The sequence below is a fragment of the Salvelinus fontinalis genome, chromosome 3 (assembly GCF_029448725.1).
Source record: "Salvelinus fontinalis isolate EN_2023a chromosome 3, ASM2944872v1, whole genome shotgun sequence".
Lineage (NCBI taxonomy): Eukaryota > Metazoa > Chordata > Actinopteri > Salmoniformes > Salmonidae > Salvelinus > Salvelinus fontinalis.
Genome location: NC_074667.1, coordinates 74912802 through 74937485, shown reverse-complemented (window position 1 = coordinate 74937485; position 24684 = coordinate 74912802). Strand labels below are relative to the sequence as shown.

The following is a 24684-nucleotide window of genomic DNA, read 5'->3' as shown; positions in this document are numbered from 1 at the left end:
TACACTGTTCTAGGAGTGACCTGACTTAAAACCTCTTGAGAATACAGGGGGTGCTGTTTACTATTAGCATAATTTCCTCTACAGATTAAACTGCCTCTTATTCAATTATTGCTCCTACTATATGCATATAATTAATACCATTGGATAGAAAACAATCTATAGTTTCTAAAAACCGTTTCAATTTTGTCTCTAAGTGAAACACAAGTCATTTGACAGCACTTTCCCTGATCAAGAAGAAGAATGCAAGATGTGTATGCTCGCTTCAACACTCTGTCTATATATGGTCACGCCACCTATGACCCGAAACACACTTCATTCGTCTTCCTCTGGGTGTCAAGAGGACGTCAGAGGAGAAATTTTTTGTTTATCTTGTACTGACGTGAAATAAGACCTATTTCTTTGGCGTGACCGACAACTTCCGGTTCTCTGATTCGCGGGATTTGCAGGTGCGATTGTATACTGTTTTGCTGCCGTTACGGATGAAAACTATCTCCGTCTCGAAGTTTGTTTGATACATGTGACCATATCATCTTAATGTATGTTTTTTCAATATAGTTTAATCAGATTATTTGAATTTTTTCGGGAGTTTTGCCGTGTTCCGTTCTGTGAGTTTTTTAACTTTGGACAGAACCGTGCCAGTCGACCAGTACCTATGCTAAATGAAGAGGGAAAGTTGCCATTGTGAATGGATTGAAAGACTCATCAGGACTAAGGACACGTTGATCAACATTCTGATGAAAGATCAGCAATAGTAAGACCCAATTTACGATGTTATTTCATATATCTGTCGTGCATGTGAACTGGTCGGGCGCGCCCAGCTGGTTCTGGCTGGTGTGGCTATGCTAATTTAGCGATACATTTTGTTTTCGCTATAAAACATTTAATAAATCTGAAATATTGTTTGGATTCACCAGATGTTGGGCTTTCAATATCTGTACGCTGTGTATTTTTTCTGAAATGTTTTAAGACAAGTAATTAGTTATATGACGTTGGTCTCTGTAATTGTTCTGGCTGCATCGGCACTTTCAGATTGCAGCTGCAATGTAGAACTGTGATTTATACCTGAAAAATGCACATTTTTCAAAAAAAAACTATGCTATACCATAAATATGTTATCAGACTGTCATCTTATGAATTTGTTTCTTGGTTAGTGGCTATATATATTTTCATTTAGTCGAATTAGTGATAGCTACTGACGCAGGAAAAACTGTTGGAGTAAAAAAATTGTGTCTTTTGCTAACGTGTTTAGCTAATAGATTTACATATTGTGTCTTCCCTGTAAAACATTTGAAAAATCTGAAATGGTGGATTTATTCACAAGATCTGTGTCTTTCATTAGGTGTCTTGGACTTGTGATTTAATGATATTTAGATGCTACTATTTAATTTTGACGCTATGCTAGCGATGCTAATCAGTGTGGGGGGGGTATGGGGTGCTCCCGAATCCGGGGTAGGTGCTTGGTAGAGGTTAACTTGTCTGTGGGGCCAGTGGCGCAATGGATAACGTGTCTGACTACGGATCAGAAGATTCTAGGTTCGACTCCTGGCTGGCTCGTCATTATTTTTAATTGATTGAAATCAAGCCGGGAATGATACTGTATACTTTTCATTGTGTCTGGCTGTTCTCTTTTCAAACACATTTTAGACTGATTTTATATGGGACTTTTCATCCCAACATCTCTGAGAAAAAAAATTGAGCTATTAATTACAAAAGGCATCATTTCAACATTTATAGATTTGTCTGTGATGTTTTTTTTAAGAAGTCTTTTCCCATATGGTCTATCGGTAAGGATTTCTGGTGTACGCACAGGTGTCATAGGTTCTACTCCCGGTATGGGATAGAAATCTTATTATTTGGCATGCACTTGTGTAACAACAGATTTTACCTGGCAGCAGTATCACACAACACAACAATATTCCCTCAGCGACAGGAAATGTGAAATGTTATGTAGATTCAAAATTGACAATGCTTTTTAAACGTTGAATACACTTCATGTTTGCATTTCTTGCTCTGCAGTAAAATTCATGCAACAACAGGAGGATCAAATGAAGATATGCATCTGTAACAGAAAACCAAGGAACCTTGTCGTGACAGACGCTATGACTGTGTACACAGATCAGAAGATTCAAGGTTGAAATCCTGGCTGAATCAACACTGTCTTTAGTTGACCAAAATCAAGCGGGGAAAAATACTGTATACTTTTCATTGTGTCTGGCTGTTCTCTCTTCAAACACATTTTAGACTGATTTTATATGGGACTTTTCCCCAACATCTCTGAGAAAAAATATGGCGCTTTTAATTACAACAGGAATAATTTCAACATTTATAGTTTTGACCTTGATGTTTTTTAAAGGAAACGTCTTCCCATATGGTCTAGCGGTAAGGATTCCTGGTTTTCACCCAGGTGGCCCGGGTTCAACTCCCGGTATGGGAAAGAACATCTTGTCGTGTGCCATGCACTTGTGTAACAACATATTTTAACTGGCTGCAGTATCACACAACACAAAAATATTCCCTCAGGAAATGTGACATGTTATGTTGATTCAAAATTGACAAGGCATTTTAAACGTTGAATACACTTCATGTTTGCAGTTCTTGCTCTGCAGTAAAATTCATGCAACAACAGGAGGATCAAATGAAGATATGCATCTGTAACAGAAAACCAAAGAACCTTGTCGTTGACAAAAGCTATGACTGTGTACACTGTTCTAGGAGTGACGTGACTTCAGCTTGTCTGCGGGGCCAGTGGCGCAATGGATAACGTGTCTGACTACGGATCAGAAGATTCTAGGGTCGACTCCTGGCTGGCTTGTCACTATATTTAATTGATTGAAATCAAGCCGGGAATGATACTGTATACTTTTCATTGTGTCTGGCTGTTCTCTTTTCAAACACATTTTAGACTGATTTTATATGGGACTTTTCATCCCAACATCTCTGAGAAAAAAAATGGAGCTATTAATTACAAAAGGCATCATTTCAACATTTATAGATTTGTCTGTGAAGTTTTTTTTAAGAAAGTCTTTTCCCATATGGTCTATCGGTAAGGATTTCTGGTGTACGCACAGGTGTCATAGGTTCTACTCCCGGTATGGGATAGAAACCTTATTATTTGGCATGCACTTGTGTAACAACAGATTTTACCTGGCAGCAGTATCACACAACACAACAATATTCCCTCAGTAACAGGAAATGTGAAATGTTATGTAGATTCAAAATTGACAATGCTTTTTAAACGTTGAATACACTTCATGTTTGCATTTCTTGCTCTGCAGTAAAATTCATGCAACAACAGGAGAATCAAATGAAGATATGCATCTGTAACAGAAAACCAAGGAACCTTGTCGTGACAGACGCTATGACTGTGTACACAGATCAGAAGATTCAAGGTTGAAATCCTGGCTGAATCAACACTGTCTTTAGTTGACCAAAATCAAGCTGGGAAAAATACTGTATACTTTTCATTGTGTCTGGCTGTTCTCGCTTCAAACACATTTTAGACTGATTTTATATTGGACTTTTCCCCAACATCTCTGAGAAAAAATATGGCGCTTTTAATTACAACAGGCATAATTTCAACATTTATAGTTTTGACCTTGATGTTTTTTTTAAAGGATATGTCTTCCCATATGGTCTAGCGGTAAGGATTCCTGGTTTTCACCCAGGTGGCCCGGGTTCAACTCCCGGCATGGGAAAGAACGTCTTGTCGTGTGCCATGCACTTGTGTAACAACATATTTTAACTGGCTGCAGTATCACACAACACAAAAGTATTCCCTCAGGAAATGTGACATGTTATGTAGATTCAAAATTGACAAGGCTTTTTAAACGTTGAATACACTTCATGTTTGCAGTTCTTGCTCTGCAGTAAAATTCATGCAACAACAGGAGGATCAAATGAAGATATGCATCTGTAACAGAAAACCAAAGAACCTTGTCGTTGACAAAAGCTATGACTGTGTACACTGTTCTCGGAGTGACCTGACTTCAGCTTGTCTGTGGGTCCAGTGGCGCAATGGATAACGTGTCTGACTACGCATTAGAAGATTCTAGGTTCGACTCCTGGCTAGCTCGTCACTATAATTAAGTGATTGAAATCAAGCTGAGAATGATGCTGTATACTTTTCATTGTGTCTGGCTGTTCTCTTTTCAAACACATTTTAGACTGATTTTATATGTGACTTTTCCTCCCAACATCTCTGAGAAAAAAATTGGAGCTATTAATTACAAAAGGCATCATTTCAACATTTATCGATTTGTCTGTGATGTTTTTTTTAAGAAAGACTTTTCCCATATGGTCTATCGGTAAGGATTTCTGGTGTACGCACAGGTGTCATAGGTTCTACTCCCGGTATGGGATAGAAACCTTATTATTTGGCATGCACTTGTGTAACAACAGATTTTACCTGGCAGCAGTATCACACAACACAACAATATTCCCTCAGTAACAGGAAATGTGAAATGTTATGTAGATTCAAAATTGACAATGCTTTTTAAACGTTGAATACACTTCATGTTTGCATTTCTTGCTCTGCAGGAAAATTCATGCAACAACAGGAGGATCAAATGAAGATATGCATCTGTAACAGAAAACCAAGGAACCTTGTCGTGACAGACGCTATGACTGTGTACACAGATCAGAAGATTCAAGGTTGAAATCCTGGCTGAATCAACACTGTCTTTAGTTGACCAAAATCAAGCTGGGAAAAATACTGTATACTTTTCATTGTGTCTGGCTGTTCTCTCTTCAAACACATTTTAGACTGATTTTATATTGGACTTTTCCCCAACATCTCTGAGAAAAAATATGGCGCTTTTAATTACAACAGGCATAATTTCAACATTTATAGTTTTGACCTTGATGTTTTTTTTAAAGGAAATGTCTTCCCATATGGTCTAGCTGTAAGGATTCCTGGTTTTCAACCAGGTGGCCCGGGTTCAACTCCCGGTATGGGAAAGAACATCTTGTCGTGTGCCATGCACTTGTGTAACAAGATATTTTAAATGGCTGCAGTATCACACAACACAAAAGTATTCCCTCAGGAAATGTGACATGTTATGTAGATTCAAAATTGACAAGGCATTTTAAACGTTGAATACACTTCATGTTTGCAGTTCTTGCTCTGCAGTAAAATTCATGCAACAACAGGAGGATCAAATGAAGATATGCATCTGTAACAGAAAACCAAAGAACCTTGTCGTTGACAAAAGCTATGACTGTGTACACTGTTCTAGGAGTGACCTGACTTCAGCTTGTCTGTGGCGCCAGTGGCGCAATGGATAACGTGTCTGACTACGGATCAGAAGATTCTAGGGTCGACTCCTGGCTGGCTCGTCTCTATATTTAATTGATTGAAATCAAGCCGGGAATGATACTGTATACTTTTCATTGTGTCTGGCTATTCTCTTTTCAAACACATTTTAGACTGATTTTATATGGGACTTTTCATCCCAACATCTCTGAGAAAAAAAATGGAGCTATTAATTACAAAAGGCATCATTTCAACATTTATCGATTTGTCTGTGATGTTTTTTTTAAGAAAGTCTTTTCCCATATGGTCTATCGGTAAGGATTTCTGGTGTACACACAGGTGTCATAGGTTCTACTCCCGCTATGGGACAGAAATCTTATTATTTGGCATGCAGTTGTGTAACAACAGATTTTACCTGGCAGCAGTATCACACAACACAAAAATATTCCCTCAGCAACAAGAAATGTGAAATGTTATGTAGATTCAAAATTGACAATGCTTTTTAAACGTTGAATACACTTCATGTTTGCATTTCTTGCTCTGCAATAAAATTCATGCAACAACAGGAGGATCAAATTAAGATATGCATCTGTAACAGAAAACCAAGGAACCTTGTCGGTGACAGACGCTATGACTGTGTACACAGATCAGAAGATTCAAGGTTGAAATCCTGGCTGAATCAACACTGTCTTTAGTTGACCAAAATCAAGCTGGGAAAAATACTGTATACTTTTCATTGTGTCTGGCTGTTCTCTCTTCAAACACATTTTAGACTGATTTTATATGGGACTTTTCACCAACATCTCTGAGAAAAAATATGGCGCTATTAATTACAACAGGCATAATTTCAACATTTATAGTTTTGACCTTGATGTTTTTTTTAAATAAATATCTTCCCATATGGTCTAGCGGTAAGGATTCCTGGTTTTCACCAAGGTGGCCCGGGTTTAACTCCCGGTATGGGAAAGAACATCTTGTCATGTGCCATGCACTTGTGTAACTACATATTTTAACTGGCTGCAGTATCACACAACACAAAAATATTCCCTCGGGAAATGTGACATGTTATGTAGATTCAAAATTGACAAGGCTTTTTAAACGTTGAATACACTTCATGTTTGCAGTTCTTGCTCTGCAGTAAAATTCATGCAACAACAGGAGGATCAAATGAAGATATGCATCTGTAACAGAAAACCAAAGAACCTTGTCGTTGACAAAAGCTATGACTGTGTACACTGTTCTAGGAGTGACCTGACTTCAGCTTGTCTGTGGGGCCAGTGGCGCAATGGATAACGTGTCTGACTACGGATCAGAAGATTCTAGTTTCAACTACTGGCTAGCTCGTCACTATATTTAATTGATTGAAATCAAGCTGGGAATGATACTGTATACTTTTCAGTGGGTCTGGCTGTTCTCTTTTCAAACACATTTTAGACTGATTTTATATGGGCCTTTTCCCCAACATCTCTGAGAAAAAATATGGCGCTTTTAATTACAACAGGCATAATTTCAACATTTATAGTTTTGACCTTGATGTTTTTTTAAAGTAAATATCTTCCCATATGGTCTAGCGGTAAGGATTCATGGTTTTCACCCAGGTGTCCCGGGTTCAACTCCCGGTATGGGAAAGAACATCTTGTCATGTGCCATGCACTTGTGTAACAACATATTTTAACTGGCTGCAGTATCACACAAAACAAAAATATTCCCTCGGGAAATGTGACATGTTATGTAGATTCAAAATTGACAAGGCATTTTAAACGTTGAATACACTTCATGTTTGCAGTTCTTGCTCTGCAGTAAAATTCATGCAACAACAGGAGGATCAAATGAAGATATGCATCTGTAACAGAAAACCGAGGAACCTTGTCGGTGAAAGACGCTATGACTGTGTACACTGGTCTAGGTGTGACCTGACATCAGGTTGGATGTGGGGCGATTGGCGCAATGGATAACATGTCAGACTACAGATAAGAAGATTCAAGGTTGAAATCCTGGCTGAATCAACACTGTCTTTAGTTGATCAAAATCAAGCTGGGAAAAATACTGCATACTTTTCATTGTGTCTGGCTGTTCTCTCTTCAAACACATTTTAGACTGATTTTATATGGGACTTTTCCCCAACATCTCTGAGAAAAAATATGGTGCTTTTAATTACAACAGTCATAATTTCAACATTTATAGTTTTGACCTTGATGTTTTTTTAAAGAAAATATCTTCCCATATGGTCTAGCGGTAAGGATTCCTGGTTTTCGCCCGGGTTCAACTCCCGGTATGGGAAAGAGCATCTTGCCATGCAATTGTGTAACAAGAGATTTTAACTGGCTGCAGTATCACACAACACAAAAATATTCCCTCAGCAACAGGAAATTTGACATGTTATGTAGATTCAAAATTGACAAGGCATTTTAAACGTTGAATACACTTCATGTTTGCAGTTCTTGCTCTGCAGTAAAATTCATGCAACAACAGGAGGATCAAATGAAGATATGCATCTGTAACAGAAAACCAAAGAACCTTGTCGGCGACAGACGCTATGACTGTGTACACTGTATTAGGAGTGACCTAACTTCAGCTTGTCAGTGGGGCAATAGATAACGTGTCTGACTACCGATCAGAAGATTCTAGCTTTGACTCCTGGCTTGCTCTGCACTACTTTTAATTGATTGAAATCAAGCTGGGAATGATACTGTATACTTTTCAGTGGGTCTGGCTGTTCTCTCTTCAAACACATTTTAGACTGATTTTATATGGGACTTTTCCCCAACATCTCTGAGAAAAAAAGATGGAGCTTTTAATTACGAAAGGCATCATTTCAACATTTATAGATTTGTCTGTGATGATTTTTTAAAGTAAATGTCTTCCCATGTGGTCTAGCGGTTTGGATTTCTGGTTTTCACCCAGGTGTCATGGGTGCAACTCCTGGTATGGGAAAGACTAACTTGTCATTTGGCATGCATTTGTGTAACAACAAATTTGAACTGGCAGCAGTATCACACAACACAACAATATTCCCTCAGCAACAGGAAATGTGACATGTTTGTAGATTCAAAATTTAAAAAGCTTTTTAAAACAAGTCAAATTACATTTCTATTTAATCCTCAGGTTTGCTAGAATGTAATTAAACTATAATATTTTATACGGAAAGAAGTATGTTCAATAGAAAAGTAAAATTATCAGGCGCATGTCCTCTTCATCTCACTCACACAGACTGATTTCCAGCTATTACTCCCGGTGCCAAAACTCAAAACTCTTCCTTGTTTGGGAAGAAACAAGCCTGAAACCTTGAACAAAGACTGTTGATATCTAGTGGAAGCCATTGGAATTGCAATCTGGGAGCCGGATTTAACATTGACCCTATACGTTCTAAGGGAAGAGCATGGGATCTCCCCCCCAAAAAATTACAGTTGTTTTTTCTTTGAATTTTCTCCTAGCATATCAGTTGTTATAGTCTCATGCATTTCTACAAACTTCATAGTGTTTTCTATCCAATGCTACCAATTATATTCATATCCTGGCTTCTGGGCCTGAGTAACAGGCAGTTTACTTTGGGCACGTCAGTCAGACAGGAAGTGGAGAAAATAGGAGCCTAGCCTGAAGAAGTGTGGGGATTCAGGTTCTCTGTAGAGAAAACTCTGAGAGTGTCCTTTCTTTACCAGGAGGAAGATGGGAGATGAGGTATGGTTGAGGTTATATGGGAGCAACTTGGAGATGGTGGTGGGCTTCAGGTTCCTTGGGATATACTTTGACACTAAACTGACCTGGGCAGAACACATTGAGAGAGTGGTGGTAATGTGTAAGAAGGTGCTAAATGTGATGCGCTGTCTGACGGGGAAGGAGTGGGGGTGCTGGGCGTTCCTCATTGATGACCATGTATGTTGCATTGTTCTGATCTGTAATAGACTATGGCAGTATAGGGTATGGTTCAGCAGATCAGACCTCCTTAGAAAGGCTAGGATGTAATACAGGGGCAAGAACTCAGAATATGTAGTGGGGAGTTTCGGGCCTCCCCAGTGGCTGCACTACAGGTGGAGATGGTGGATATGCCATTGCAGATTAGGAGACAGCAGCTGGCAAAGAAATATTGGGTCAACCTACAGGGACATAGGGTGTCTCATCCTGCGAAAGGGATTTTACAGGCTTGCTGGGAACATGAGGAAAGACAGAATACAAGCTTTGGGTGGGTGGGTAATACACAGGCGAAGGAGATGGCACTGTATGGAAGGAAGTTTAGTCCAATGGTAGCTATTCCTGTAAATTCACCACGGCTACTCCCGCCTCCAGTAGTTGATCTAGAAGTGTTGGAGAGACTAGCTGGTCATACTGTTGGCCTTGCAGTGGGTGGAGTAAGTCGTTAGTAGTAGCTATTTGCTCTGATTCATGTGCAGTGTTGATGAGTCTCCAGTCCTTTAGCTCACGTAGCAGACAAGACCTGCTTTATGAGGTGTTACAAACCCATGGCAGGATTAGACAGATGGGTATACAGGTAGGATTTGCTTGGGTCCCAGCCGATGTGGGGGTGGAGGGGAACAAGGCAGTTGATGTACTGGCTAAACAAGCACTTAGTAGTGGGGATGTTGATGTTGTAGTTTCAATGAGCAAGGCAGAGGCAAAAAGCCTGATATGGACAGTGATGGTGCAGAGATGGCAGGAGCAGTGGAATAGAGATACTAAGGGCAGACATCTATTTCAAGTACAAAGGAAAGTCAGGGAGGGGAGGATGGCAGGACGGGACCTAAGAGAGGAGACAATTTTTTACAAGATTAAGGGAGGGACACAGCCGGTTGAATAAGAATTGAAATGTGATTGGAACGCATCCAACAGGAAGGTGTGATTATTGCCAGGAAACAGAGACCATGGAGCATGTATTGCCACAGTGGGCAGTATCAGAGGGAAAGAGAGAGGTTGAGGTCTAGCATGAGGGAGAAGGGGATATAGGAAATTAGTTAAAAGAGTATATTGTAATGACCCGGCTGGGTCATAAAGGGAAAAGAGACGGACTCTAGGTGTGCAGGTCAGAACACAGGTTTATTCATAAACTGGGCTATTGTTCCGGCCACAACCCACGCCGCTAAATGCCGAACGTACACAATGTTACCCTGTCGGGTCAAGAGTCACTCTCATAGGAACAGATCAAGGCACGAACAGAAGAGAGAGAACAATGAGACAGTAATCCCTATTTATGCATTTCCAAATCCCGCGGTATTACCCATCATACCCCCCCAACCTTTCCATCTGTCCTGACATATTCAACCCCTGCTAGTAGCCATGAGAACAATAACACACCCACAAACACAGAACACAATACCGGGTCGTTACATAGCCCCCCCCTTTCTAAACCCTAGCCCCTAGGGTTACACAACAAAATCCTTAAAACGACCCGGAGGTCGCATCAGTCTCTTGGGCCTCCCCGTGACTCTCAGCGGTGGCCCCCCAGAACGCTCCTCTGCCCCAATGTCATTTCCAGCGCCCTCCGAAGAAGCAGCCCCCTCCCCAGGCTCAGGTTGTGCTAGAGTCTCCTCGTTAGACTGTTCCCGTGGGCTCACATCAGAGCCCTCACTCCCATTCCCTACCGTTTTCCTCCCTCTGTAGGGTGCCAATCGATCCCGGTGGACCACCACCTTCCTGCTCCGTGGGGGAACCTCCACCCGGTACGTCACCTCCCCCACTCTCTCTATCACCAGACACGGCCCCACCCATGCACTGTCCAGCTTTGGGCACCGCCCCTTCTTGCGCGTGGGGTTGTGAAGCCACACACATTCTCCCGCTCCAAAGTGCCTCCCCCTAGCGCGCGAGTCGTAGTGGCGCTTTTGGCGCACCCCTGCGTTTTCGAGTTGCTCTCTTGCGAAGGTGTGAGCCGCTTCTAACCGGTTCTGCAGACGACACACATAGTTCGGGCCAGGCAAAACCCCGTCGTCATTATCAGGAGGGTGGCCAAACGTTAGTTCGGCTGGGGTGCGCAACTCACGACCTAACATTAGTAGTGCTGGGGAGCACGCAGTCGATTCTTGAACAGCCGACCTACACGCCATAAGAATAAACGGTAAGTGGGTGTCCCAATCTCTCTGGTGTTTTGAGGTAACGATGGCCAGCTGCTGTGCTAATGTTCTGTTAAATCTTTCCACCAACCCATCGCTCTGCGGGTGAAGCGGAGTAGTGCGCGTCTTCTCCGCGCCCAACCGTCTACACAACTCTGAGAACACCCGTGACTCGAAGTTTCTTCCCTGGTCGCTGTGAATAGACTGTGGCACCCCAAACCGACTGATTATTCCCCCCACCAACGCATCAGCTATTGTCCCCGCCTCCTGGTCTGGGAGAGCGTAAGCCTCCGGCCACTTGGTGAAGTAGTCCATGGCGGTTAGAATCCACCTGTTACCGCTGTCTGTGATTGGAAACGGCCCTACTATGTCTACCCCCAGTCTCTCCATGGGCTCCCCTACTGGGAATTGTTGTAGGAGGGCGTGTGACTGACCTGGAGGTCCTTTTTTAGCAGCACACTCGTCGCACTGCCTACAAAAGTCCTCAACATCCCTCCTGTGCCTTGCCCAATAGAAGCCTTTACGCATGCGCTTTAACGTTTTGGAGACCCCAAAATGCCCTGCGCCTACTCCCCCATGAAGCTGCTGTAACACGCTCCCCTGCAGCCTTTTGGGCACCACTACCTGCCACGTAATTTCTCCAGTCGCTGGCTTTTTCCACCCCCTCTGGAGCACTCCCTCAGCCACTCTAAGGACTGTGAATTTAGCCCACAGTCCTTTGGTGACTGGTGATAGAGGGGCTACTTCCCCCCACGGCGGTCGTCTTCTCTCTTCCACCCACCGCAGCACAGGACGCAGCTCTGCGTCCTCCTCCTGGCGACGCCTCCACTCCCCAACGTCCACAGCCTCAAGCTCCCGGCACTCTGTCACACTCAGCTGACTCACCGTGGCGGTGACTCCCTCCTCCCTGCACAGTTCTCTCTCTCGCTCCACCCGTTTGGCGCAGTACCCACAGCCATCCTCAGCACACGGGCGGCGGGACAAGGCGTCTGCATTGCTGTGGCGAAGGCCGGCTCTGTGCTCCACCTGGAAGTCGTAGGGTTGTAGCTCCTCCAGCCAGCGGGCAATCTGACCCTCTGGCTCTTTGAAGGAGAGAAGCCACTGCAGGGCGGAGTGATCCGTCCGGACCACAAACGGCAGGCCCCCCAGGTAGTACTTGAAATGGCGTACTGCTGCCACGACAGCCAAAAGCTCTCTCCTTGTCACGCAGTAGCGTTTTTCAGCCTTATCAAAAGTCCTGCTGTAATAAGCTACTACGTGTTCCCCATCAGGACCCCGCTGAGCCAGCACAGCCCCCAACCCCTCATTGCTTGCGTCGGTGTCCAGGATGAACGGACGGTTCGGGTCTGGTGAGGCCAGGACAGGGGCCTCCATCAGGGCCCGTTTGAGGGCCTCAAACGCCCGCTGGTGCTCTTCGGTCCACTGAAAAACAGTGTCCTCCTTGAGTAGCTGGTTCAAAGGAGCCGCTATCCCCGCAAACCCCTTCACAAACCTACGATAGTAGGATGCCAGTCCCAGGAAGCTCTTAACCTCTTTTTTTCCCCCTGGAACTGGCCACCCCCTCACAGCCTCTACTTTGTCTGGCATCGTGCTGATGCCCTCACCACCCAGCTGATGCCCCAGGAACGCCACCTCCCTTTGCATGAAATGGCACTTTCCCGGATGTAATTTTAGCCCCGCCCCCGAGATTCTCTCCAACACTCGCCTAATTGCCCCCAGTGCCCCCTCAAACGATGTGCCGTGCACCAATATGTCGTCTAGGTACACAACACACTCGTCTCTCGGAACCCCCGCCAGCACTCTGTCCATGAGCCTCTCAAAGGTGGCAGGAGCATTACAGAGCCCGAAGCACAGCACCTTGAACTGCCAATGGCCCCTATCTGTGGAGAAGGCCGTTTTTTCACGTGCCCCTGGCGAGAGGGGCACCTGCCAGTAGCCACTGCGCAGATCAAGGGAGGAGAACCACGAGGACCCTCTCACGTGGTCTAGCGACTCATCAATCCTCGGTAGGGGATAAGAGTCTTTAGTGGTGACAGAATTTAGGCCCCTGTAGTCAACACAAAACCTAAGTTTACCCCCTTTCTTAGGCACCATGACGACCGGCGCGGACCATGGGCTATCTGATGGCTCAATGAAATCAGCCCGCAACATGTCAACAATAGCTGTGTCTGCTGCTTCCCTCCTGGCAAGGGGAATACGACGGGGCCGAATTTTAATGGGTCGGGCGTCCCCAGTGTCTATTTCGTGCTGAACTAGGTGCGTTTGTCCTACCTCATCTTCCCCCCAAGCGAAGCTATCTTTAAAGTCCAACAGCAGCTGCTTTAACTGTCTCTGTTGTCCCTCATCCAGACCCTGACAGTTCTTCAGCCACACAGCCTCGACGGCGTCGATAGCTTCCTCCTTCCCCCCGTCGGGCTGATGGGTTGAAGGGGCCAGTGTGTTTTGGGCTACTGGGCTGCCTGTGCTTGCACCATGATGGGGAGTGAAGGCCGTCGCCGCCGGAGACAGCTGCTGGGATGGCACAACGACCAAGGGAGCAGCCGGGATGACCGGTGGAGTTTCTGCAAGCTTGGAGGAAGACGGAGGAACAGCCCTGCCCCCTGCTGGCCCTCCCGAAGGCGACATTCCCACTGTGGGCCCCCCCGACAGCCTCAAAGTACCTGACGCTAAGTCCAACTGAGCCCCACAGTTTTTCAAAAAGTCCATTCCCAGTATACAGGGGTCCTGCACCGCTGCTACCCACACCGGACACCCCACAGTTCTCCCCCCCACAGTCACAGATAGCTGACACTTCCCTAACATGGGGGCTAGCTCCCCCGTGACAGTCCGTAGCTGGACATGGGTCGGCTCCACCCGCACCCCAACAGGTAGTATGTCTGGTCTCACCAGGGTTACTGTAGAGCCCGTGTCGACCAGGGCCAAACATTCCACCCCCTCTACCTTGACGACGACATTGCAGAAGTCCCCAACGGTGGTACGTCCCACCACAACTACCGGACTAGGAAACACGGCGGCAGCTACACCCTGGGGGAGCAGGACCCCACCCTCTTGTCTGCGCTGCTGGGTACCTCCTTTGCTTACAGTGGGTTCGGGGGCGGGGGGGTGGATCCGCGCTGCCCCCTGCGCGAGAACCCGTTGTCGTTTCCCTGGTGACGGGGGAATCTGCCACACTCCCGCTGAATGTGGCCAGGTTGGCCACAACCCCAGCAGACAATAGGAGTTGAGCTGACACTGCGACGTTGCCTTGAGCCCCTCTCCATGACAAGCGAAGCAGTCTTGACCAGCCCGCCCAACTCGTCAACCCACTCTGGCTTTGTGACCCCTGGCACCCCAGCCACCGCTGCTCTCACCTCTGGTTGACTGGTGACTTCCACTCTCACTCCCTCACCCCAGATCAGCTCCCTCTTCCTGGCTATCTCCACTGCAGCCTGCAGAGATGGTGGGTCCGCCATCTGAACATGCTTACCCAGTTCGGTGGAAGAGAGCGCTCTAATAAAACTGTCCCGTGCCAGCTCGTCTTGCACCCCAATCGGCATAGTTGCATAAGCCCGCCTGGTCAGGCTCAGAATACCACTTGCCAACGCCTTTAATGATTCCCCCTGAAGTCTCTTTTTGTTACACAGTTCAATACGCAGCATGTTGGGCTGCGCGTCGCTGCCGAAACGGCCCCCCAATGCCTCCACTAGCGCACCGTAGTCGCCCCTATCGCCCGGGGCTAGCGTTAGCAGGCATTCCGACGCCTCCTCCGCCAGGCTCAGGGCAAGCTGTAACGCTTTCGTCTCGTCAGACCACCTCCCGGCTCTAGCCAACAACTCGAATTGAGTGAAAAAAACTTCCCATTTACCTTGTCCATTGAACTTTGGTAGTTTAGCCGCTACCGTGGCTAATGGCAATAGGTCGCCGCCATCTCTGTTTACCTTAGCAGGCCCAGCCATTTCCGCACCCGGTGACGTCGATATCCCCGTCGCCGTGACGTCAGCTCTCGAGCGATGCGAAGGAAAACCCGCCAGTTCTGCCATCTTGCTGACTGACAATTTAACTCCCGCCATGTGGCTCTCCAGCTTCCCTACGGCAGTCGCCGCCTGACCCTCCCGACCGGGTACCCCCGAGCCCACAACGGACACTTTGTCCGACTCTTCCTTAATTTTCCGCCTCGCCCCAAGCGACATGACCGTAGATGCGAGTCACGCTAAAGCCAACCCGGCCTATACTGAACAGCTAACTCGCCTAGTCACGATCCCGTAGTTCGAAAGCACTTCTGACACCAATGTAATGACCCGGCTGGGTCATAAAGGGAAAAGAGACGGACTCTAGGTGTGCAGGTCAGAACACAGGTTTATTCATAAACTGGGCTATTGTTCCGGCCACAACCCACGCCGCTAAATGCCGAACGTACACAATGTTACCCTGTCGGGTCAAGAGTCACTCTCATAGGAACAGATCAAGGCACGAACAGAAGAGAGAGAACAATGAGACAGTAATCCCTATTTATGCATTTCCAAATCCCGCGGTATTACCCATCATACCCCCCCAACCTTTCCATCTGTCCTGACATATTCAACCCCTGCTAGTAGCCATGAGAACAATAACACACCCACAAACACAGAACACAATACCGGGTCGTTACAATATTGAGGAGAATGTCATTAGATATAGTCTCAAATATTTAGTTATATTTTTAAGTGCAACGGGCTGGTAGGTAAGATTTCGTTTCTCCCCGTCTCTGGCCCACACTCCAGTCCAGTAGGTGGCGGTAATGCACCATAACGTTGGCTGCCAACCGCCGATAAACATAACCGAAGAAGAAGAATGGAGACGTGAGGAGGCTTTCATTGAGAAAATGTGCGAAATTCCGTGACCCGGAAGTATTTTTTGTGTTGCTGACGAAACACTTATCTGAGGTCGTCTGCTCGTCTTTCACGCTACTGAAAATGTCCAAACTACAGGTGTTGAATACGTTTCTTACTCAGAAATTAACAGCGGTGGCTGTGGAGATATTTGGGGCAGTGGAGAAAATGATAACAGTGTACGAGGAAGAAATGTCCCGCTCAAATGAGGAGAGCAAACGACTACAAAGACTACTGGATTCGGTTTACAAACCAGAGATAAGATTACATAAAACAGGTTTGTAGCTAACAGACTGACTGACTGGGGAGGGTCGAGTTTAAATCCAGTCCAGGGGAGGGTCATGTCATTTGTAATAATGAAATGTCGATATTTATCAGTGTTTTAGAATTATTTGCTTTATTACCCTATACGCCGAGTGTACAAAACATTAAGGACACATTAAGGGTAGTCTTTCATGTCTTTCCGTGACATAGACTGACCAGGTGAAAGCTCTGATAATTTATTTGTCATTTGTTAAATCCACTTCAGTCAGTGTAGATGAAGGGGAGGAGACCGGTTAAATAAGGATGTTTAAGCCTTGAGACAATTGGTGAATGGTCAAGACAAAATATTTAAGTGTAAAAAGAAATGCAACAATGAACGAGTATGGTAGTAACTGCCAGGCGTACTGGTTTGTGTCAAGAACTGTAACACTCCTGGGTTTTTCACGCTCGACAGTTTCCAGTGTATCAAGAATGGTCCACCACCCAAAGGACATCCAGCCAACCTGACACAACTGTGGGAGGCATTGGAGTAAACATGAGTTAGCATCCCTGTGGAACTTTTTTGACACCTTGTAGAGTCCATGCACCGACGAATTGAGACTGTTTTGATGGCTAAAGGGGAGGTGCAACCCAATATTAGGAAGGTGCCCTTAATGTTTTGTACATCGATGCTGCCCCTCACGATTCTCTGCTGGAGCGCCATATCAAGTCAGCCTCTAAGCTATTTAGCGTGGTCTCAATCAAATGATCCATAGCATATAGGCTACAAAGTGCTTGCACGGAGAAGCCAGAGTTATAATTCTAAGAGCTGCTGGGGCCATGTAAATAAAACTAGGCTGCATGGATAGTCCAACCCTGAGCCCCAGCCTGCTCAATGTAACCAATGTGAAATGGCTGGTGAAGTCACTCGCCTTGAGACCCTGAAGTAGTGTTCCCCTTGCTCTGCAAGGGCTGTGGCTTTTGTGGAGCGATGGGTAACGATGCTTCGTGGGTGACTGTTGTTGATGTGTGCAGAGGGTCCCTGATTCGCGCCCGGCTCGGGGCGAGGGGACGGACTAAAGTTAAACGGGACAGAAAAGAGCAGAAGCTCTGAGCTGTCCCATCAGGTCCATTGTCTACTAGCTCGGAGCTTAACCATTGACTGTGTCGCTGCTTAACCATTGACTGTGTCGCTGCTTAACCATTGACTGTGTCGCTGCTTAACCATTGACTGTGTCGCTGCTTAACCATTGACTGTGTCGCTGCTTAACCATTGACTGTGTCGCTGCTTAACCATTGACTGTGTCGCTGCTTAACCATTGACTGTGTCGCTGCTTAACCATTGACTGTGTCGCTGCTTAACCATTGACTGTGTCGCTGCTTAACCATTGACTGTGTCGCTGCTTAACCATTGACTGTGTCGCTGCTTAACCATTGACTGTGTCGCTGCTTAACCATCGACTGTGTCGCTGCTTAACCATCGACTGTGTCGCTGCTTAACCATCGACTGTGTCGCTGCTTAACCATCGACTGTGTCGCTGCTTAACCATCGACTGTGTCGCTGCTTAACCATCGACTGTGTCGCTGCTTAACCATTGACTGTGTCGCTGCTTAACCATTGACTGTGTCGCTGCTTAACCATTGACTGTGTCGCTGCTTAACCATTGACTGTGTCGCTGCTTAACCATTGACTGTGTCGCTGCTTAACCATTGACTGTGTCGCTGCTTAACCATTGACTGTGTCGCTGCTTAACCATTGACTGTGTCGCTGCTTAACCATTGACTGTGTCGCTGCTTAACCATTGACTGTGTCGCTGCTTAACCATTGACTGTGTCGCTGCTTAACCATTGACTGTGTCGCTGCTTAACCATTGACTGTGCTGAGTAGGTGGCAGATAAGGAGGCGAGTCAAAGGTTTCTAACGTAAATATATTTTTTGTTATTTTCTTGCTCGTGGACTAGACAATAGCCTATATTCTGTTCAGTTTGAGAAGGAGAGCGTGAAGATGAGGAGGAACAGAGGTCAACTTTGATAGCTTGCTACTACTATAATTTATTTTATTAAAAATAATGTTTCTTGCCCATTGTATTTATCAGAGTTATTGACTTCACAATAGGCCATGCTAGTAACTTACATTGTGGTGCTGAAACTTAAAGCAGCAAGGACAGCTCGTGGTGCTGAAAGTGTTGAAATGAATTATGCCTAGTCTTAATTTTAATTAGACTGAACAAGAGGGCTTTATGTTGGAGCTTATTTCTTCCAATTTAAGAAATAAGGTAGGCCTACTTTTTTGACGGATGAAATTGGGCTACAGGCTGCTATATCCATTGATTTGTCAGTCAATTCTTCCACCCACCATGCACTCTTTAAATAGCCTACCTCCATGTCAGTGAAGGGCTGTTAAAGCCAAGACTCTAATTGAGGGGTATGAGAGGGTATGCCACAGGCCTACCTTTTTTATTAAAGAAAATGCCCCCAAAATCACAGGCCTACCCCTTGTTAGCTTAACATTTTGAAGAACATAAAATGGATCTGATTATACAAAGTGATCTATAACAGCGCTTTGGTGCGCAATGCTTTAATGCTTTTATGCTAGAAACAAGCTGTAAAATACCCGGGAAAGACATGACTCCGATGCATATGGGGATATCATTGTTTTATTTCTTTGACGTTCAAAGGCTGATTTTGCGTGGCAAGTAATGTTATTCTGTCATTATCAATTCATTAAGATATTTACTTTCTGTACAATAGATGTTTGAACCCAGACAGCTTTTAGGGAAGCACTTGTGACCTTCTGTCATTGGGTTAAGCCATGGAAGAAGTGTAGCCAGCAGTTCATCTTACATTTTTCTGCGTCGGTAGGCCTACTCTGCTTACTTACAGGCTCTAACCAATAGTGCAAAAAAAGATATTAGGTGAACAACAGGTAAGTAAATAAAAACAACAGTAAAAAGACAGTGAAAAATAAGAGTAGTGAGGCTATATACAGTAGCGAGGCTATAAAAGTAGCGAGGCTATATACAGACACCGGTTAGTCAGGCTGATTGAGGTAGTATGTACATGTAGATATGGTTAAAGTGACTGCATATACAGCTGAAGTCGGAAGTTTACATACACCTTAACCAAATTCATTTAAACTCAGTTTTTCACAATTTCTGACATTTAATCCTAATAAAAATTCCCTGTCCTAGGTCAGTTAGGATCACCACTTTATTTTAATAATGTGAAATGTCAGAATAATAGTAGAGTGATTTCTTTCAGCTTTTATTTCTTTCATCACATTTCCAGTGGGTCAGAAGATTACATACACTCAATTAGTAATCGAACGATGTATACGCCGCAATCTTGTATATTTTAGATGTTTTACTCTATATTACTTTATTGATCGAGACAGTTGAGTGTCATGACGTGGTACTTTGGGGTGGACCTAGCTCTCAAACTCTAGGAGGCATTCTGCCTTCTCTCTGCAGTTCTCAGACATTTGCTTCTCCCACGACTGCCTCGTGAACTTCAATCCCAACGCTGTTATAACGTTTCGAAACGTCAATCATTGCTTGTGAAACGGCTTTTGAAACACATGGCCCTTATCTTTCATCAGCGAGAAAGAATCCTTCAAATAAGAAAGGTAGACTTACTGTAGCAGTTAAAGATCTGTACAGCTATGGGGGCCTGCACTTCCCGAGTTACGCTTACACACAGTTGTTCAGAGCATGCTAGATAGCTCATTTACACATGTGGTTCGCCTCTTGTCTTCTGTCTGTTTTCCGTAAACAAGCTCTGTAACATGGAGATATGGCCATGTGGGAAGACTAACCCTAGCTCTGTAACTTGGAGATATGGCCATGTGGGAAGACTAACCCTAGCTCTGTAACTTGGAGATATGGCCATGTGGGAAGACTAACCCTAGCTCTGTAACATGGAGATATGGCCATGTGGTAAGACTAACCCTAGCTCTGTAACATGGAGATATGGCCATGTGGGAAGACTAACCCTAGCTCTGTAACTTGGAGATATGGCCATGTGGGAAGACTAACCCTAGCTCTGTAACATGGAGATATGGCCATGTGGGAAGACTAACCCTAGCTCTGTAACTTGGAGATATGGCCATGTGGGAAGACTAACCCTAGCTCTGTAACATGGAGATATGGCCATGTGGTAAGACTAACCCTAGCTCTGTAACATGGAGATATGGCCATGTGGGAAGACTAACCCTAGCTCTGTAACTTGGAGATATGGCCATGTGGGAAGACTAACCCTAGCTCTGTAACATGGAGATATGGCCATGTGGGAAGACTAACCCTAGCTCTGTAACTTGGAGATATGGCCATGTGGGAAGACTAACCCTAGCTCTGTAACATGGAGATATGGCCATGTGGGAAGACTAACCCTAGCTCTGTAACATGGAGATATGGCCATGTGGGAAGACTAACCCTAGCTCTGTAACTTGGAGATATGGCCATGTGGGAAGTCTAACCCTTTGCTCTGTAACATGGAGATATGGCCATATGGGAAGACTAACCCTAGCTCTGTAACATGGAGATATGGCCATGTGGGAAGACTAACCCTAGCTCTGTAACATGGAGATATGGCCATGTGGGAAGACTAACCCTAGCTCTGTAACATGGAGATATGGCCATGTGGGAAGACTAACCCTAGCTCTGTAACATGGAGATATGGCCATGTGGGAAGACTAACCCTAGCTCTGTAACATGGAGATATGGCCATGTGGGAAGACTAACCCTAGCTCTGTAACATGGAGATATGGCCATGTGGGAAGACTAACCCTAGCTCTGTAACATGGAGATATGGCCATGTGGGAAGACTAACCCTAGCTCTGTAACATGGAGATATGGCCATGTGGGAAGACTAACCCTAGCTCTGTAACATGGAGATATGGCCATGTGGGAAGACTAACCCTAGCTCTGTAACATGGAGATATGGCCATGTGGGAAGACTAACCCTAGCTCTGTAACATGGAGATATGGCCATGTGGGAAGACTAACCCTAGCTCTGTAACATGGAGATATGGCCATGTGGGAAGACTAACCCTAGCTCTGTAACATGGAGATATGGCCATGTGGGAAGACTAACCCTAGCTCTGTAACATGGAGATATGGCCATGTGGGAAGACTAACCCTAGCTCTGTAACATGGAGATATGGCCATGTGGGAAGACTAACCCTAGCTCTGTAACATGGAGATATGGCCATGTGGGAAGACTAACCCTATCAAGGTGTGTATTAATTTAACCTTTTTTTTTTTTTTTAAATGATTTCTCGCTGATATGAAAGATAAAATCCTTCTACTTCCAAAACCTTACGCAAGCGACGTGTGTTTAATGTTCAGATTGAGCGTTATGGAGCATAACAAAACTCCCCCCTATAGAAGACGCCTTCGTCCAATGACTCTAGTGTCATGTAATGGAAATTAATTATGATCAAGGGCTAGGGTGGCCCACCTGTCTCAATCAATGAGAGAAGATTTGAAATAGACCAGATTTAGACCAATGACTCAACATATATGACTTTATAATGGCACTGTAGCACTTTGTATGGTTTACAAAGTACAAATAGATTTTGAGAATGATATGCTCATGATGGTGTATTAATATCTGTTTTGATGGGGTGAAGCCAAAGACAAATTTCCACATTGCGTCGACAATAACGTTTTTCTAATTCAGAAATGATTAATTGAAGGTGGACTAGGCTTTTTGTGACATTTTGGACTAAACCCAGGTCTCCCTTTAAGACTCTGTTTCATGTGTAGGTGCTACAGAGTAAACATACGTGTCATATTTAACTTTACCGCTTGCTCTGTATAATATGAGTAGTATTTACATTTCTAACGATTTGCTTAAATTTATGAATACTGACAAATATAAACATGAATATTGAAAATATACCATATTTTATATGTCAAATGTTTCAATATGTTGTTGAACATAAAAGAATACATCAAATAGTACTCATATTACAGAGCAAGCAGTAATGCTTCAAATGACACTTTTGCTTTGTAGCACCTACAGATGAAACATTATGTGATAAGAGGCCTGGGTAAGGACAAATTGTCACAATATTCCAACTTCAAATCATTATTTCTTAATCATGCTTTAAGATATATTTCAAGAATCCTTCTTCCAAAAGGAACCTTCTATGGATTACATTTTGTGAAAATCCCCCAAATCATGGTTTTGTTCTAGTTTCGTGAGGAATCACCCGTAAGTCTTAGTATCAGACTATAAGATTAACAGTATCAAAGTATTGTACATCTTATGTTGGCCTATTTCCCTTATGTTACCTTCTCCATCACTCCAGAACCCCAGCAGCTCACTGTCCCAGTCCCTGAGGAGGTTGTCCCTGAGCAGCAGCACTGTGAGCAGGAGTGGAGCCCAGGTCTGGGGCAGGAGGACTCAGACCCCACACAGATTAAAGAGGAACAGGAGGACCCAGAGCACACACAGATTAAAGAGGAACAGGAGGAAGAGCAGCTTCAGGGGCTGGAGTCTGATATCAAAGAGTTCATATTCACTCCTTCCTGTTTGAAAAATGACTGTGATCAGGACCCCCCTCAGCCCTCACATCTTTCCCAAACCCTAACAACGCAGACCAGAGAGAGGGACTTAGTATGCATTAGCACAACTACAGAGATGGAAACTGAACCTGATGGCGAGGTTTACAGAGGAACAGAATCAAACAGTTACTCTCCGCCCTTCCCTGTAGTAAATGGAGCTCAATGTGAAGTCAGTGAAAATGGTAATGGGGGGGTGCCAGTGTTAAAGCTACTACCAGTGTTAAAGCTACTCAAATCAAAGAGAGTGCAGACAAATGAGAGACAAAATTCCAATACCTCTGCAGAGGGCTGGAAAACCGATGTGATGCCCAATCAGAAATCAGCCAGTCATGGCAATGCTGCTCCTTGTTGTTGCAAAGTGTGTGGGAAGTCTTTTAAATTTTTGGTGGCTTTAATTAATCATGTGCAAACAGTACATGCAAATGATGCAAAACATATGTGTGGTGTGTGTGGAAAAAACATGAACTCTTCTCAATGTATGATAGAACACCAACAATCTCACATTGCAGAAAAACCTTTTTGTCATATTTGTGGCAAATGTTTCCATTGTAATGCTAAACTGAGAACGCATATGCGTGTCCACACAGGAGAGAGACCATATTGGTGCCAAAAATGTGGCAAAGGCTTCAGGCAGCAGCAAAACCTGAAAGAGCATATGAGGACTCATACAGCGGAGAAACCGTATCGGTGCGAAGAATGTGGCAAATGCTTCAAACACTCGAGCAGCCTGACCGTGCATATGAGGAACCACACGGGGGAGAGACCATATAAGTGCCATTTTTGTGAGAAATCCTTTGTCTCAGCAAGTAAACGAAGTCTCCATCAACGGATTACATTGGAAAGAACTGGAAACTGTTTCAGTGCAGCCAGTGCAACAGAAGCTTTAGTCATGTGGGGACCCTGAAAAAGCACAGGAAGAACATGCACAGACAGTGCCCACAATTCCAAACCAACACCGCACCCCTAGCGACTCACTTTGCGTTCCTTCCAGTGTCACATGTTGCTGAACTTAAGAGGGTCACTTTCAGAATGGAGATTCTAATTAGACCCTAACCCCTCAAAAAGTTTCACTGATTCATCTTTGGGAGAACAATGAAATCTCCTGCAGTGATCATTGTGACAGAAGACATGTAATGTACACAGAACCATGTAGTGTGATACATTTCAATCTTATCCAGAGTGACTTACATTTATTGCGTTCATCTTAAGGCAAGGTTTCCCAAAGTAGGTCCTAGGCCTCCCCTGGTGCACATTTCTGTTTTTTGCTTAGCACTACACAACTGATTTGAAGTAATCAAAGTTTTATGAGGTGTTGGTTATTTGAATCCGCTATCTAGTGCTAGGGGGAAGAAAATAAAAAAGTTCACCCAGGGGGAACCCAGGACCGACTTTAAGAAACCATGTCTTAAGCTAACTAGGTGAGACAAGACCATATCAGTTATAGTTAAAAATAAAAATTAAAGGTGAAGATGCTGTAAATCTATATAAATGCATATAGTGACCACTGAACTGCTGTTACTGTAGGATAGACACAGTCCTACACCCTTCCACATTCTGTGATGATTTATTTTTGAATTCATTGTTTGTTTTTTGTCTACCAAGCTGAGAATATATGGAAAATCTGTGCTGTTATGTTTTAGGATGTTCATGTAACGGTGTTGTTATTGAGGTATAGTTTTACTTTGTCTGTAATATCTCTGATGTGAGAAAATGGAAAATAAAAGTTAAAAAATAA

General features: G+C 44.4%; 1 protein-coding gene and 6 non-coding genes across 7 annotated transcripts; all 7 read left to right on the top strand.

Moving 5' to 3' along the window:
* The first annotated feature begins 1481 nt into the window (after nt 1-1481).
* Nucleotides 1482-1554, top strand: trnar-acg (transfer RNA arginine (anticodon ACG)). The gene has a single exon. It is a non-coding gene; the product is annotated as a tRNA-Arg (tRNA).
* Nucleotides 1555-2362: 808 nt separating this feature from the next.
* Nucleotides 2363-2434, top strand: trnae-uuc (transfer RNA glutamic acid (anticodon UUC)). Its single transcript has one exon. It is a non-coding gene; the product is annotated as a tRNA-Glu (tRNA).
* Nucleotides 2435-3623: 1189 nt separating this feature from the next.
* Nucleotides 3624-3695, top strand: trnae-uuc (transfer RNA glutamic acid (anticodon UUC)). The gene has a single exon. It is a non-coding gene; the product is annotated as a tRNA-Glu (tRNA).
* Nucleotides 3696-4884: 1189 nt separating this feature from the next.
* On the top strand, nt 4885-4956 carry trnae-uuc (transfer RNA glutamic acid (anticodon UUC)). Its single transcript has one exon. It is a non-coding gene; the product is annotated as a tRNA-Glu (tRNA).
* Nucleotides 4957-6145: 1189 nt separating this feature from the next.
* trnae-uuc (transfer RNA glutamic acid (anticodon UUC)) lies at nt 6146-6217 on the top strand. The gene has a single exon. It is a non-coding gene; the product is annotated as a tRNA-Glu (tRNA).
* Nucleotides 6218-6807: 590 nt separating this feature from the next.
* Nucleotides 6808-6879, top strand: trnae-uuc (transfer RNA glutamic acid (anticodon UUC)). The gene has a single exon. It is a non-coding gene; the product is annotated as a tRNA-Glu (tRNA).
* A 9270-nt stretch (nt 6880-16149) lies between these two features.
* LOC129851452 (zinc finger protein ZFP2-like) lies at nt 16150-24684 on the top strand. The gene is made up of 2 exons (XM_055918003.1): nt 16150-16413; nt 22694-24684. Exons 1-2 carry the CDS (start codon nt 16221-16223, stop codon nt 23851-23853), a joined length of 1353 nt encoding a protein of 450 aa, XP_055773978.1. The 5' UTR covers nt 16150-16220; the 3' UTR covers nt 23854-24684.

Coding starts and splice junctions, on each gene's coding strand:
- LOC129851452 (XM_055918003.1), top strand. CDS start 16,221: ATGTCCAAACTACAGGTGTTGAATACGTTTCTTACTCAGAAATTAACA. Junction 16,414..22,693: donor GATAAGATTACATAAAACAG/GTTTGTAGCTAA, acceptor CCATCACTCCAG/AACCCCAGCAGCTCACTGTC.